The sequence below is a fragment of the Oreochromis niloticus genome, linkage group LG10, assembly GCF_001858045.2.
Source record: "Oreochromis niloticus isolate F11D_XX linkage group LG10, O_niloticus_UMD_NMBU, whole genome shotgun sequence".
Lineage (NCBI taxonomy): Eukaryota > Metazoa > Chordata > Actinopteri > Cichliformes > Cichlidae > Oreochromis > Oreochromis niloticus.
The window spans coordinates 27,607,107-27,624,393 of NC_031975.2; the positions used below are offsets into that span (position 1 = coordinate 27,607,107).

Consider the following 17,287-nt stretch of genomic DNA (forward strand, 5'->3'; position numbering starts at 1 on the left):
AGGGGGGAGGGAAAAAAATGAAGGCTCCTTGTCATGTTCAGGAGATGAACAACAGGATCTGACAGCTACAGCTGACATCCTGAGGCAGGTAATACATGCATCACAAAAAAATAACAGCAACATCAATTTTGATTTAGTGCAACTTTCACTGTCCACACACATGGATACATATCTCTGACAATGACGTGCATGGAGTGAACCGAGCACGCCACCTCAATTATAAATAGGGAAAATATAGTATTTGCAACACATTACATCATCTTAACCTTGTTATGCTATTCTGAAATGACGCGAGACGACCAGCGTGCAGCTAATCGTATTCATGCGATTGCAGAAAACAATACTAGATCAACTCGTGGTGCCAGAACTGTGGAGGAATAAGAGTAACTGCCCTCACGTCCTGAGCAATAAAGTTGATAAATCCCATCAAGATGATATTTTTGTGTCTTTTTAAGAGAGGACGCTTCACATTCAGCCTGGTTGGGGTGTAGCTGCTACTACTGGCAGATGAAATCAGTGCTGATAAAGCTGCGGTGCATCCGATTATAAAAACATTAAAACATGTTCAAACCCAAGACATTTTTACATGACATACCTTGTTAGTTCAGACTAAGCACTGCTTTAACCATTTAGGAAATTTATTCAGTTTTATGAATGAGCCAAATGCTGCAAAAGTGACCAGGCAGAACGTGGAAATGGACAATAACCCAAAGTGCATCGCAACAACAATCCAGGAGTGTCTCATGGCAAAGAAAAGGAATTCAAGTCAGTCAATAGAGCCTATTTTTCAGTTACTGAATTCAGAAAGACCCCAAAACAGGTAGCAACTGAAGGCGGCTGCAGGAAAGGCCTAGTAGTGCTTTTGGAGGGAGGAAACGGCATTTTAGTGATGATCTAAGATTCAGGCGGTCACTGACTGCTTTTTAATATTTAGGTGAAAATTCTTTGCAATCTTTATATGATGAAGATTGCTTTTGAACAAACTAGCAATGATGCTAGTTTGTTCAGTTACTTCAACCTCTGGGGAAAAAAAAATAAAAAATAAAAAAATAAAAATGGCAGACTATGTATAATTTGAAAAACTGTTTAATTACCAAACAGTTAATGCAATACTTTTTTAAACCCTTTGAATTAAAGATGAGAGTTTGCACTTCAATCACAATTCGGTTGTTTGGTTTAAAATCCACTGTGATGGAACACAGAAGCAAAATTACACAAGTGTCGCTGTCCATATAACTATGGACCCAAGGGTACAGTATATTAATTGCCCAATCACTGTCACAACAGTCTAATTTTAAGCATAACTAATGCTGCAGTGATGTTATTTTAAAAAAGGAAAAGTAGGCTAACTCAAATAAAAGTTGGTATGGTCATATTCAAACTTGAAATTAGTTCAATCAACCTGAAATTAAAAAAAATGCATTGCAGCAAGATTTCGCTTTTTGCTAATCAAAGTGTCAGTTTAAGGATTCACTGTACTGTTTGCAGAACATGACGACACTTTGACAATGTCTGCTTCTAAAAGAGGAGAACGCTGCCGCTACACGTCCTATGTATAATTACCAGTAAGAGACAAGAGAAGCTGTCTGTGGCTTGTATTTGCTCTGTCTTATAGGACATCATCTAACAAGACATTAGACAATTTTACCAACTTTCTCCAGAGAAATAATTGTCAAAGTCAAACAACGAGACCAGTCTACAGGAACATACTTAAACACGCTTTTCCCTTCGGCCTTAATGACAACGAGAAACCAGGGTGAACTTAAGTCAAGTCAGTGTGGATCAACTGCAGCAGGAAAAGCAATCCCACAGCTGAAAACAATGTTGTGCAGAGAAAGAATTAAGTGTTGGCTGGTTGTAGAGGAGGAAGCTGAGGTTGGTTGCCAGACTGGAGCGTTCATCTCTGAGTCCTTTAGCAGATTTGTAGCACTGGGAAATCAGTGTGGGGAAGAGAGCAGATAGTGCAAGATGTGCTGAAAGCTGAAAATCTGGTCATATTTCTCCCGCTGCACTGACTGCACACAAATGGTTCACACAGAGTCCACGGAGACAAACTGCTGATATGCAAAGCAGGCCGCCAATACTCCTACACCGCATGTTTTTTGACTTTGTTTAACTATCTGCCATTTTAACGTGGCACAATAAACACATTTATGTCCAACAATGCTCGTAGAATATTACCAGTTATATCAATTGCCATTACTGATTACCTGTTTATATTTACTCTTTTACATTCAAGCCTACCTGCAAACTACCCAAGAGTTGTTACATTTTCACAAACGTGGAACAGCACACTGAAAAATGACACACTGCATATATCTACATATCTTGATGCAACTCTAGAGAAAGACTATTGTTCAAGTATTATTATGCATACCGTACTTTTCGGACCACAAGGCGCACCGGATTATAAGGCGCATTAAGCGAAACAAAACAGTCAGATAAGTCAAACTTTACTCAACTCATTCTTCTTGCATTGATTCATTAATGTTGAATTCTCTCACAGCTGCTCTATTCCCACGTTGTTGCAGTATATTAGTGACTGACCTCGTATTGTGGATGGATTCTCAGTTGTTCTCCTGACTAAAGTTTGGTCCGTTTACAGCATCCTGCCATGCGATTGCATTTGTCCCTAACCATCAGGAACCTTCATGTTAACTTTTATTAAGTGGAAAAAAAGTTAGCATTCATCCTCCAGCTTCACTGTGTTTATGTTATGCTAACAGCTGTGTTGCTAGCAATCACGTAGCTCATCATTATATACCAGCTAGCCCAACTTCAGTAACCCTACAAACGTCACTGCTGTTTCGTTTTCTGTCTTCATTTATGTTGGAAGTGATAGCAGAGCTGTACGTTTGAATTTTTTTAGAAATCTCTCAGTCAGAACATGGTGTATCATGTTTGGGGGGGAAACTAGCGAGCTAACTTCCTGCTAACTTCTAACTCCGGTAAATGTAATAAATTCTGTTTTCATGGATGCCTGGATGTTAAAGTTAATTGTTACACCTGGTAAAGCAGCAACACTGATTATTTTATTAAAGATGAAAGACTTTAGACAGTTTTTAACTCTCAGTGATGCCGCAGTGTTTGTTTGACTTTGGGACCTGAAGTGGACGGAGTTTTGGACCCAGATTCCTCCGTGAGGCTCCTGACTACGGTAGCCGTAATGCTCCGACAATCCATCAAGAGGTGTGGCGTCGTAGCTTACCAAAGTCGTACTAAAATAATTTTTTCACAGATTTCTGAGCGCCGTGTACCACATAAAATCCATTTGAGGTCAGAAAGCACAACCACAACCAATCCGCCGGATTATAAGGCGCACTGTTGATTTTTGAGAAAATTAAAGGATTTTAAGTGCGCCTTATAGTCTGAAAAATACAGTAATAAGATCCATGATTTATTGGGCATGCAGTAAGCTTTTAGTATAAAGCAGTCATAAGTGTACAGCACGCAAGAAATATTGTGGACCTTTTCAGATGAACATTTAATGAATCCATGTCTCAAACATCTGCTGCAGGAGCAGCGACACAGTAGGGCACGGGATGGGGGGGGGACGGGGACAATGGTACTTATCTGTGTGAGTACTCAAAGAAACAACAGAGCAGAGTCAGTCTCCCCTCTAATTTCAGGTGGATGAAAAATACTTTTATCACACTTCAAGTCAGCCAGTGAGTTCAACTCAAATACCTTCACCTGTCTCTCCTCTGTTTGGTTCAGCTCCACGAGGGAGGGAGGAAGGACCTTTTTTCTGATTACATTTTTTCCCTTTGGTTTCTAGGGGAGCACTGCTGGGATCTGAGAAAACTGAATCACTACAGCAGTGTCCTACAGGCTAAGACACACCAGCAGTCAGGCGATCAGACCATCAATATTATACTTTAGTGCAATTATTTAGACTAGTTTACCTCAAAAGAAAACGGCGTTGGTCGATAATAATAAGTTGGTCGATAACAATATTCGCCTATTTGGGAAAACTGCAGACAGAACGGCAGTCAAAATTCAGCTTGTAAACTCTATACAGTGTAATACTTTTGTGTCGGTTGTGCATCTGCATTCATTTAACGCTCACCAACACAGCAACATTAACTAAACCTAAAACAAAGTAAGAAAAACAAAACAAAAAACTCAGGGTTTCTGCTTGATAAGGTAATCTAGGACAAGCTAATTTGATGACTGTTGCCTTATAAGTGTGACTGATCATCCGTTTCCCAGCACACAAAAGCTCGCAGCCTGATGAGGAGAGCTATAAGGAGTGTTATGCCTTCTCTAGTCCTCCTGTGAGGTTGTACAATCCTGGCTGCAAGGCATCAAACACTGTACAACAGGGGGAGGTCTGACCCTCTCTTGTGAACATATGTTATGTGCCACATGTGGACATGGTGCGACTTACCATTTCTGTTCAAATCTGTATTCCATGTAGTCCTCTTAGAGAAATTAAAGGGACCACTTTCAGTGTAACCTTTTCTTCATTCAGAAAGCTCATTCTCTTTCACCGTGTCAGGGGACACAACTTATTAAATGTGAGCTATATTGCCGTGTCAAGACGACCAGAATTAGAGGAAAATGATTATACCCCTGTAACACCACAGAAGGAGCATGTCACAGTGGGTGCCATCATATCTAGACAATAAAACCGGATAAAGGTGTTAAGTAAAGCGCAGCTGGTGGCAGGGCTAACATCTTTCCCAGAGGGTGTCCAAGAAGTGGCCATTCCTCCTTTGCGGTGACAAGATCTATCGCTGTGCATCTCAATCCATCTCTGCAAGGAAATGTAAAAATCGAGGTGGTAACATTTTGCCAAGCGTGACTCACAATAGCACGGGCAGCAAAGCAAGCCATTTTAAATCAAAGACACTGCAGAATCGTGGAGATGCGCACGAGGCGCAGTGCACAAGAACTCGTTTCAGACCAAACATATGTGATCGCCTAATGCAGAAGACTGATTGCTTCCCTGCTGAGTATAAAAAGAGAGCTGGAAGATGTTCATGCAAGTGCTCGTATCCCCATCTGTCCTGCAGGGAAATATTAAATTGCTTGTGGTTACAAAGACACTCTGAGTAAATGTCATGGGTAAATTTTATGTGGCCTTTGTCTGGTGCAAAGTTTAGAATTTCTGGAAAAATAAAAGAACTGGAGTGCTACCTGATCTGTATCTACACGTGCACACAATACGACAGTGATCACCTGACACTTCAAATGAATAATTGCCTCGTGCGGTCCAATTATTCTATACGTCCTCGTTGGACTCGAATCATACATCAAGCCAAGCAGGTGGTGGATGATTTCTGACAGAAATTTCCCTTTAATTATTTTTTTTTTTTCTTTTTCAAATTGAATCAAGAAAAAGAAAAAACATCTTTCACACAGCAATGCTTAATAAAGAAAAAACAGATGGGCTGCATTTATGGATTGGAAAACAGTTAACGTTGTCTCACGATACACAAACTATTTTAGACAGAAGGATTTTTTTTGGACTCTGGATGCTGTGAGATTTAAGTAAGCGGGGGAAAGTCTTGTATCCAAATGTCTGCAAAGATATGCAAAAACATCAAAAAACTAAAATGTTCAGCTCAAGGACAAACAACCATTGATACAGACTGTTTATAAAGGCTGGATGTACTTACTACGTCATCAATCATTGGTTCTCAAGCGTGAGAGGTGGATTTGACAAAGAAACTTAAGATGCTTAAGAAACTTAAGGCACTGCTCATCCAACAGTGCCTTGGTAATCGCAAAGTAGTCGCACCCTAAAGCACACCCAGATGTTACAAAACAGAGGTCAGGCTGTAATAACTAAGACTTGAACCTAACAACTAAGGCCATAAACTCATTAGGAAAGTTTTTACTGAGGTTAGAGATCAAGTGAGCAGTAGGGTCGCTTTCTCAAGGCTCCGACATGGTCAGTCAGTGGTCCTACGCACAGCTCTCCAGTGTTGCAGCTGTTTAACGTCACCGGGGGGGCAGTGTCCCAAACAACCAGTCTAGTCGACTCTTGCTTGTGCTGCTGTTGGTCCATCAACCAATTGTGGAGAGAGGTCATGATGCACACAGAGCTTAAGTGAAAGAGTTATGAAAACAAAAAAGGGGGGCTGGTTTAGCTCACTGGGTTGAGCAGGTGACCTATATACATAAAACTGTTGTAGAGGTCTCGGTTTGAACCTGTGTCGAGTATGTTTGCAGTGCTTTCCTGTCTTCTTTCTACAATCCTGTCTCAATAAAGGCTAAAAAGCCAAATATTATATGTAGTGTCCACTGGAGCTTCTGTCTGGGCTTCTAAAGCTGTATTCTTTGTACATTAACGTGTCACCCACACCTACTATGTGCTGTTGGAAAGCTGCATGCTAGCATATTTGTGTTGGTTGCCTACCCCTTTACGTGAGCAAATACCTGGACACAAATATGTTATCATAAACCATGTTTTATATGTGTAGTGTGTATATGATGCATGTATGCTATTCATTTTCAGAAAACTTGGCTTTTTGCGGATAGAAAATGGACTCGAGGGAAAACTGAACACCAAAAAAAAAAAAAAAATTGAGGAATTTACCCTTAGCAAAAGAAACAAGTACGTTCATCAGATTCAACCATTTAAAAGTTCAAAGAAGGTCTGACACAAATGGGTTAATGTATAGCATACAAATGCACTACTTTTTTCCCTGCAGTAAGTGCCCACAAACCCTGAAGCCCTTGGTAAAGGTCTTGCACATCCCACTACATCTGGGAGAGCCAGTCCTTCATAAAAGGTCCATTTCACTGCTGATAGAGGACAACGTCCTTAGAATTCACAACAGCCACTGCACACTCCACAACGCCTCAGAAACAAGAGCTTGGAAAACACAGCTCAGAAAATCGAAACGATTCAAGCATAGCTGGGTTTCGAAGATTTTGTTTGCTTTTTGTTTTTTAATCTATTTACAATTCAGAGAAATCCAGTTTTGGCTTGTTCCAACAATTAAATGCAGAAAAATCAATTTTAACTGAATGACATGCCCACCTGCAAAAACCTGCGACTGTAATTATGGAACGAGACTGCAAGTAAACCAAGGAGCCGTCTTTCCAGTAACAGCTTCGCTTATTGTTAGTTGGCTGCCCTGCTGTTCCGAGTGCACAGATTGGTTTTAGCCTCGAGCCCAACTGTCATTGAAATGAAAAAAAAAAAAAAAAAAAAGTATTAAACTGTGCCATGCTCCACATGGATTTACCATTACCATCATCTAATGCTGACGGCAAACGCCATTAAAAAATAATAATAATAAAAATATATAAACCATATGCTTCATGGATGCAGACGTGTAAAAAGTGACAGGTACACAAACAATTCAACATCACCTCGATGGGAGCAAAAACAGAATAACTAAACAGCGCCGCTGACTCATTTGCAGTCACAGAGTGTTAATGGCTATGGATATGCACCTCCTGCATGCATGTCTGCGTTTTTCCACACAAAGGGATGGAAAACAGGAAACCTCTTCAAACACAGCAACAGAGCAAAAAAAGGCTTCATTTCAACACATGTAAATCAATTAGGCTGGAACATGAGAGCTGGTGTGTCACACTGCCGCTTTGTCTGCTCTCTGTCCAGTGTCTACTCTCAGAGATAGGCTGGTGCTGGGAACGCTGCCAGCAACATCCAAACTATGACTGGGCAAACAGTGCTCCCACATCCACGCTATGCTGCTGACTGCAGACGTAGCCCCGAGTAATCAGTGGCACGTTTAATGTAACAGCTAGTCACCATCTATTCTACCCACTTATCCGAGTTCACCACAGTCTTTTTGGATTTCATCCAGAAAGCTGTTCAGTCCAGGTGGTAAGCCATCCAGGTCTCAGGATCAATTAACATAGTAGATAACTGCCTAAACACCAGCTAAATGTATAATACACTGCCACAGCTCTGTTTCAGCAAAGGAAGAAGTCAATTCGAGAATCAATAGAAACATTTGCTCAAGATTGCTTTTTAGCGATTTTTTGCGATTTCAAAAATTAAACAGTTAAGAAAATAATCAGCAGTTGCCTCCAAAGAAACTGTATAAATATTTCCCCTGATTCACTGCTATGTTAGAAAACATGTATGTGGGTGGAGCTCCATGGTATATCATTTAAATGTGTTAAGTATCAAACTTTTTTTTTTTTTCCCCAAACCTAACAAATGTGAAATCTGTATGTAGCATCCTGGAGGTTTCTTCCTGTTAAAGGGGAGTTTTTCCTTCCCACTGTCACCAGAGTCCTCATAGGTTGGGTTTTTGTTGGGTTTTTCTTCAGTATGTGTTATTGTAGTACTTTTGCTTAGTTGTGTTATGGTTGCATTAGTTTCCTCTCTTCTCCATATGCAAAGCCTCTCCCTGCACACTAAGCCAAATTTTACTTTCTTCCATAAAAGATAATTTTACTTTTTGCAATTTACCGAAAGAAGCCTCCTGACTTTACTGGAAGTGCAATAAGAGCTTCACAATTGCTAATCTGTCTACAATGACAGAGGATAACGACTCTTTCAGATCAGACTTAAAAGAAAGACAGAAGCTGACAGCTAAAAGCACTGACATTGTCATCCTCGCATCCCCATAGCCCACCCACTAATAAAAAAAAGAAGTCAATCTTGGAGAAACAATGCCTACAAAAGCACTTCAAACACCACCCTGCCCTAGATTAGACCTCAATTCTGATGCCCTATTATTTCACCGGAACGTACCATTTCACAAGAAGTAGCCAGAAAACTTTATTTGAACAGCTCTTATCAGTGAACATGCCTAGCTCAAGTGTCCTTGAAAACCCTTAATCCCTATCAGCTCTGGGAATGCTGCTCGGCACATGACCTCTGACCTTCCTGAGGAGGGGGTACGGTGAAGGAAAACAACTGAACAATCATAACGGCATCTCAAAACGAAAGAAGAAAAAAATATCCTAGTGAGGGCTTTATTCCATCAACTGCAAAGGGGGAAATAATCTTTAGCGTGTTTACAACACTGTGTGCCAGCCAATATATATGAAAATACAAATTCAAGGTGAGAAGAATGAGAAATAATAGATTCATTACAGCACTGGATTTTCCCCAGAGCGGTCTTAAAGTCCATGATATTGCTTTTTCACACCTGGGGATTTGCCTGCTTAGCTCTTCATCCAGCAGGTCTATTGCATTTCTCTTGAGGTATTCTTACAAAATTGTTTATTTAGCATGAGAGTGACAAGGAGGGAGAGGTTTAAAGTGCCGGGATGAGCGCAGGAGGAAGGCTTCCGTGTGCAAGTGTGAGAGCAACTTGACGTCTCCGAGGCCAAGAGCCTCTGAAACCATCCTTAGGGGGCAGCCGGCCACGCGCCAAATCTGTCCCTGCACTTGCTTTCAACAGCAGCGCCTTTATTGTTCAGGAAGGTGGGCACCCTCCCCACCCCTGCACTAAGCAACGCTGACCACAGGCGTTAGTGGGATTTGTGTAGGCACGCTATTGCAGCATAGAGCACGCTGGCTTTACAGCCTTGGTGAAGCCATCAAGGAGAATATATGCTTTAGTGCACACGTAGGCGTTTCTTTTGTGTGGTAATGAAACTGAGGCAAGACTTGGTGAAAATGAGTAGGAGAGGGGAGATACTGTGCAAGATGTCTGAAAGGATGCAAGAGGTGGTTACGCACTGAACATGGAAGGAAAACTGCACTCCGTCTCCATTCGGCTTACTGGGCTGAAGCACAGAAGAGTCCTAATCTGGGTCTAAATATAAGCACCTTTTAAATATGCCTGCAAATGAATAAACAGAAACTGCACTGCAAGTTGCTCGTCCTGGGGTTGCCTCCCAGCAACACACTTAATCCACGCATTGCAATGTCACACTTTGCTTACTGCTGGAAACAGTCCTGCACCCCTGCTGCTGCTGCATCAATAAAAAATAAAGAGTTGGATATTAAAGGAGGATTAGTGTTTTGGAGTCCAACTAGATCACTGGGACATGTCAGGAAATCATCTTTGAGGATGTTTGATTTAGATTTCATCAGCACATGTAGAACACACTGTATGTGTATCGGCTGTGTAACACACCGTGACTTTGAGCACGAGCAGCAGATGAAATCACTTCTCCAATATGTTGCGAGTCCTCGAGCACAAGCAACTCTAACCTGATGTTGAGTGGGTATTTTAGCCTTTTTCTCAGCTCTCTATAGCGTTTGAAGTGTGGCTTTTTTCATGCTTTTCTGACTGTGATGATCATGAGAGTTAATTACATCCGCAGTGCTTTTTTATTCCAATCAAAGTATCTGGTTTGATGGTGTGCCTGCCATTCTCCTCTGGAAAAAAAAAAAAAAAAGAGTTACCTAAGAGGGAAAAACAGACCAGAAGTGAAGCCACTGTTGAATTTCTTCAGAAATGTGTAACAGGAGTATGACTGTTTGTATTTGGTGGTGAGGGTGTGTGTGTTTTGTTTTTTTGTTTTGTTTTTTTTTTTTGGGGGGGGGGGTAGTCATTTAAAAAATAAAAATAATATATAATAACAATAATAATAATAATAATAATCATCAACAAGAGCAACTGCCTCTGCAGTGGCATGTTTCAGAAATTTAGGGCCATTGCTTTCTATGCAACATGATTATGATCCTGGAACCCTGTTGGCGGGTGTGCGTTTTGAGGGGGGGGGCAGGATAGGAGGGGAGGAGGTAGAAGGGGTACTCACCACATGAAAGCGCCGCCACACAGATGAAGAGAGTCCATCTGAAATCCCGTACACCTGACATGGTAGAAATCCCTGCAGGAGGATGTTAAATCCCAGCTGTTGCAGTAGCCGATTGAGGGTAAATAAACCTCTCTGCAGGTGTTAGCCTCCACACGACGCTGTTGCAGTTCTTCGAGGGTCTTAAGTTGGATAATGCGCAATAGACAGAAATGCAACTGCACGAGTATCTGAGCGGCAGTGAGTCCGATGTAATTTGGAGGTCTTCAGAAGCAGAAATGTTACTGGCCAGTCTTCTCAGAGTCTTTGCGAGCAGCGAACCTAAGGCACGGCAAAACCGCGTCTTCTCCAGGCAACGCAGAGCGTTTCCCCCACATCAGAGAGCAAAAAGTTCCAACTATCCTGATCCAACCCGGGCAGCAGGGAGGGAAAAAACTGTGTTCCACAAACGGACACGAGTCCTTGCGCGACACTCGATAAATGGCCCCCCACAAAAAAAATTATTATAAATCAATGGACATCAGTGGAGAGGTGACGCGCGCCCTGGCTTGAACCACGGGGATGCTGCACGCGTTCTCCAAAAAGGATCAGACTTGTCCGAGCAACAGACGGCAGGGAAAGAGCAGCAGAGTGTCCCTGTGAGGTTAGTCATTCTCCAATTAAAAATTCAAACATGAAATTCTTTGCGCAAATCATGGAAACAGTGGAGAGAGGGGGAGGAAAACAACATAAAAGAGGTATCCGACGGATCCGCACCGTTCTGGCTCAGCTGACACAGACTTCTTCTGCTGTTATTAAACGTCCACAGCCGAGAGAAAAAGGTGGGAATGCATTCTGAGCCGTGGAAGGTGAAATTACAGCTGTAATCAAGCCGAAAAGGTCCGAGTTGGCCGCAAAGACCCGCTTTCCACCCTCCCCTCCCGCTCCAGCTCCCTCACGTTTCCAGTAGTTCACCTACCGCAGCGCGATGCGACGGGAATCATTCACGCGTCCGCTGATTTTTTTAAAAAAAAGAAGGGCACAAATATCCAGAAAGCTGACACTTTTTAAAAAACGAGTTACTTTGTGATGTTAAGACCGAGAGCCTGAGCGGAGCATCGTCGGTGCCGCTTACCGGGAGTCTGAAACAGAGCCAAGTCCGAAGAAGTCTCCAGTTTGGTGTGTAATTTGTCACCCGGCTTGAGCGCACTTTTCTCAGGTGTTCCTCCGGCGGAAGCAGCTGCTGTGCCCGCTGTCCTCCCCTCAGCAGCCCCGCTCCGGGATTTTAAGTCCGCTTCAAACTAAACGTGCTCACCCTAAAATGTCCAGAGTCGCAGCTCCCGGTCATCAAGCCCGCTGTGGGGTAGAAGACGTGTCCGGAAGTTTCTTTCAAAATAAAATAAATTAGCCCACGTTTAATTCTTATTTTAAGCGATCTGCTAAATCGAGTCTTATTAATCATTTCCAGTGGCCTAATAAAAATGCACCAAATATGATCAACTTTGGCAATACAGTGATGACATCATTTAACCCTTAAAAACGTCAAACCCCTTTTTTAATGACGCTGAACGAATATAGAGAATGAAAGAGTTCATACCGAAATGAAACCGGTGACAGGGCAGAAGCTGTTAACTAGAGTGTCACCCCTGCCAATCCTCACCTCACCTAAGAGCAGGTGAATGTGTCACAATTAAACCCAGTTTCAAACGGAATTAAATGGAAACACGCGTATTTTGGGGCTTTAGATACACGCGTGTTTTCCAGGTCGACCCGTGGGATGTAGTTTAGTCTCAGCGTTCAGTTAGTCGCTCCTACACGTTATCCTCTTGCCTTTTATCTTAAAACGCCACACTGAACACTTCCGGTGTGGGCCACGTTAGGCGTAGTGAACTTGACTTTGTTCAAATCTGGTATCGCAGACGAAAATTAATCACGTGAGTGTCTCCACACTCCTCCTCTTCATCCGAAGGGGAAAGTATCCTCCCGAAGAAAGAGCCGTCCTCACTCCTGCCTAGTCATGGCCTCACTTTGAGCTTTTGTTTCTGCGTGGATTCTGCTTCACCCCCTGCCTGCAGGCTTACATCACGGTAGATTTCTGTGCTAATGACTGTGTGACCTTTTATTTGATTTTAATGTCATATTTTGGAGCCTTCTCACAGCTAAAACGCTGACACCAGACACACAGGTGCACCCAATAACAATGAACTCATTCACAGTTTAATTCACCTGGTTCACACAGTATCTTTAAGTGGGACTCCCACCTATGACACTTGTCACGGTGAGTGGTTTGCAATGGAAGGTTCTGTTGCATCAAGTAGAAATTCTGCTACTATCTATGCAACGGAGTCGCAGTTTTGCAGAAAACAGACTGGATTTGTTTCAACTTAATGAGGTTGTTCAGCTGCAAACACATTAATACTGACCGATTGTCTTTACTCCAAAATCTGACATAATATAACAGAATCTCCTCTAACAGAGGCTAAAACACTATTAAACTTAAGTCTAGGCAGGAGGTGTCAAACAAGCTGGTCAGAACCAGTCTACTAAAGGTGGCAGTCCGGCCCTTTGGATGGTTTTGCTAAGTGTTCAAAAAAATTGAAGATAATAAGGGAATCACTTGTTTTTGCTGTATTTTCCATCAGAATGGATAATAGGAGCAGTTCTCCCACCGTCCATCCATTTCCTTAAGGCTCAGACAACTACACGCTCTCCCATCAGCACCTACAGCCAATTTAAAGCCAGCAGTTAATCGAGCATGTTTGTCTTTGGAATGTGGGAGGAAGCCAGAGTAACTGGAGGAAACTCACACAAGCACAGGAAGAAGTCCACATAGAAGGGCCATAACTGCTGCATCGCCCCGAGTGGCTGTCAAAATAGTTCATTTAAGTGCCGCAGAAATCTCAATCTTTATCAGTTTTACAGGCGTCTTACTAACAAAGACTATAAGAAAGATGAAATGAAGACACAAACCACGTCTGCAATTCCACACTGAAGTAAAGTCTCAGGCTGACCATCATCTGTTTCATGCTGTACTTGTACCTCATTTAAATATGGAGTCTTTTTTTTATTGCTTGTTATGCAATATCTGTGCTACTTCACATCGAATTCAGGAGCATGTGGTTTGATATTTTCATTTTAGGCATTAGCCAGTTGCTAAACAATCCAATCCCCTTTATTTATAGAGCACTTTTAAAATCAACATAATTAGTTGACTAAAGTGCTTTCCAGTTTAAAGACAGCAATAAAATAAAAAAAAAAACATTAAATGTGTTAACAAATTAAAGACATACTACATAAAAGTAAAATGTGGAAAAACAGAAATTAAATGGGCAAAAAGAAATGAAAAGTCAATTAAATTTTTTTTTAAAAATGACTAAAACTGATTATAAGCTCTGGTGTGTTTTTAAACCTGATTAAAAAACCTCAGCTCTTGGTTCAGCCTAATACGAGTCTCAACATGAGGACAACAAGGAGCGACTGCTCCACCGATCTGAGAGACCTTCAAACTTTTAAAGCACACAATGAAACTTTAAGATTCATTCTAAAATAAAACAAGGTGTGATTTTAAATGGAAAACATGTGCAGCGACTTTATAACACTTTGTTTCCCTTTGTTTTCCTTCTTTAGTAAACCTACTTTAGCTGCTTAAAGTTCACCGTCACACATGCAGGGCTGCAGTAGTGAACCCTGGTCTCTTTCTCTCTCTGATATGAGAGCTGTGCACTTTGTTCACCTGAATGTAATCTACTCAGAGAGCACATCACCTCTTGCATGCAAGAGGGAAAACAATTTAGTTGGATAAAAATGTAATATTTTTTTTAGAGGTTACACCGCAAGGATAATCATACATAATGTTACGTTCTGAGACACGTAATTGTCCCGCAGCAGCTTGACTCACACACGACAGGGAGATTATTTAAAGTGTGTGAGGGAGGAAGACTGCTCTCAGTAGATTTTAAAACTGATTATTGGTTTTACTGCCAATTTTATGACATGTCGCTACACAAGACAATAAGCCAGGACTCACATTTCCCATTTGCTCACATGATAACTTCCTATAAAAGAGACAGAAAAGCTGTATTTCCAATTATATGCTATTTACAACAATATTATATAGTATTTGACTGATTTGTTTGGAAATGTTACAAGTGGTTAGTTCATCATCAACACATGTGCCATTTCCCCTTTTTGGGACCTTTTGTTCCATCGATCTCTTTTTTGTGTGCTTTAATCTCTGTACTGCTCCACTTTAATATCTGCATGTTCTAAGTTTTTTTTAATATATATTAAGAAACAAAATGACTGCATGTCTTTCGCCTCCTCTTTGTCTTTTTTTGTAAATATTAGATTGCTGTTTGTTTGTGAGGAAGAACAAAGCCGGGAAACTGAGCGCACACAGCGTTAGGCCCTGAAACTAGTAACATGTGATGTTGGTAATGTTCAAGCTTTTGGAAGATGTTTCTATTGTGCTGGCTTTCTGTTTGGTGCTGGGCACAAAGAGCTCAATGAAGCACTTTCTCTAGGGTCCAACTTTGCTTTTAAAATAGCCTCAGATTTTCATGGCATTGACTTCACAAGACGTTGTATCAAACTCTTTGAGTTTCTGCTCCATCCTGACATGAATGCATTAAATAATTTCTGCAGATTTGTCAGCTGCACATTCATGCTGCCAATCTTTCGTTCTACCACATCCCAAAGGATTTCGACTGGATTTAGATCGGATGACTGGGGAGGCCACTAAAGTACACTGAACTCACTGTCATGCATATGAAACCAGATTGCGCTGGCTTATGCTTTGTGACATGCTGCATTATCATGCTGTAAGAAGCCATTAGGAGAGGGTAAAATGTGGCCATGAAGAGATGCACATGGCCAGCAACAATACTTAGACAGACTGTGGTATTAAAGCCATGATTGATCAGGATTCATGCTGATCAGGAAAAGGGACCCAAATGTGCCAAAAAATCTATCCCAGACATCATTATGTCCTGCTGGGTTTCATGCTGTTGACACTGAATTCTGACCTACCATCTGCAAAAATCAGATTCACCAGACCAGGCTATGTTTTTTCCATTCACCAACCCGATCTGGTGAGTCTGTGCCTCTGATTGTTGCTCTTGGCTGACAGGACTGCAACACAATGTGGTCTTCTGTTAGTGCCCATAAGCCTCAAAGGCAGAGCATGTTGTGCATCTCAAATAATGCACTCCAAGGAATGTAAAACACATCACCAACATCCAAGTGAGCCAGCACAAAATGTTCATATTTGACTTGTTTATTGGTTCGCATCACAGTATGGTACCATGTTTCAGTACAGCGCTTTCATCAGAAAGTTAGAGCCAATTATTTAAAAATCTGATGCTCTTTTTCCCCTGAATCTAATGACAATCACACGTATATAACAAGACCATTCAGAGTGCAACTTCCCCCGAAGGGCAAGGGCTATAGTCATAGGGCGTCATATTGGAAAAAATAAAATATGTGTTGTGCAGTTCTCTCCAGGCCCTTTCATATGATATATTACTCAATATGGTTTCATGACATTTTTTTTCAAGATCAACAATGGAGGTCAAGGTCAAATGCTTAGCCAACCCAAGTACTCATGTCCTCCGAGGCCTAGAATATTATTGTAGTTTGAAGACGGTCCATAAGAGATCCATTGACCTGATTTTCACCAGAATTAAATCAGCCCAAGCTGTTATTGGTATCGACCGTCACGCAAAATTTGGAAACGATATCTTGAAAATTGTGAATGCTAGACTGCTCAGACAAAGAGACAGAACCAATCACATGCTCCCTCTCTTCAGGGGCACAATAAGCATTCAACATCATACACCAGCCTTTGGTGCACCACCAAAAACATGCATCCAGTGGACACTAATAGCATTGTACATTACAGGCTACCACAGCAGATCATTTACCTTCTTCCCACCCTATCTTCCGTCACACCAACCCTCTGCATGTCCTCTTTCACTACATTCACGAATCTTCTCTGAGGTCTTCTTATTTCCACCTGGCCGGCAGCTCCATATTCAACATCCTTTATCCAATATATCCACTAAACCATCTCAGCCTTTCCTCTCTAACGTTGTCTCCAAACTCTGGCATACTCATTTCTAACCATCCCGGTCACTCCCAGTGAAAATCTTAACATCTTCAAGAATACCACCTCCAGCTCTGCCTGCTGCCCTTTTCTTTTAATTGATGCCACCATCTTCAAACCATACATCATGGCAGGTCTCGCTACAGTCTTTTAAACCTTCCCTTCCGCTCTTACGGAAAATCCTGAAAAGAAATCTGCTGCTGAATTCTGAAGCATTAAAGATGTTGCTGGTTGTTGTCCAGCCCAAAAAGAAGCAATCACGAGCCAAACTGTGGGACTCGTTAGCCAATCCTGCACTGGCGCATGCTCACAGTAGCAGTTCGCAAAATGTTTCAACCGCGTGGAGGCAGGCATATTTAATTGTTATCGTTCCAGTCAGAGGCTACTGTTGGAAAAATTGTTTCATTTTTCTTGGCCGACCATATGCACACCATATGTGTAGCATGGCATTCATTAAGCGCTCTGATGAGATGCTGATAGTGTTAACACTCTGGTGTGAGCAGCTATTGTAGCTGTGATGTTGTCAAACTGTGCACATGTGTAGTAGAAGTATAT

The 17,287-nt window shown here is 41.7% G+C and overlaps 1 protein-coding gene across 2 annotated transcripts in view; it reads right to left on the reverse strand.

The window, feature by feature from the left end:
- The window catches only part of tmem132e (transmembrane protein 132E), a 427,585-nt gene extending 415,179 nt beyond the window's left edge, over positions 1-12,406 (reverse strand). Inside the window, exons 1-2 of one of the 2 annotated variants that reach the window (XM_013276475.3) lie at positions 12,227-12,406; positions 10,654-12,015 (exon numbers count right to left, since the gene is read on the reverse strand). In XM_013276475.3, the coding sequence (XP_013131929.1) occupies positions 10,654-10,714 (61 nt within the window). In that variant the 5' untranslated portion in view covers positions 10,715-12,015; positions 12,227-12,406. Of the gene's footprint in view, positions 1-10,653; positions 12,016-12,226 lie in introns of those variants that run through there. The other variant, XM_005458245.4, reaches the window with a different exon arrangement.
- Positions 12,407-17,287: the final 4,881 nt, after the last annotated feature.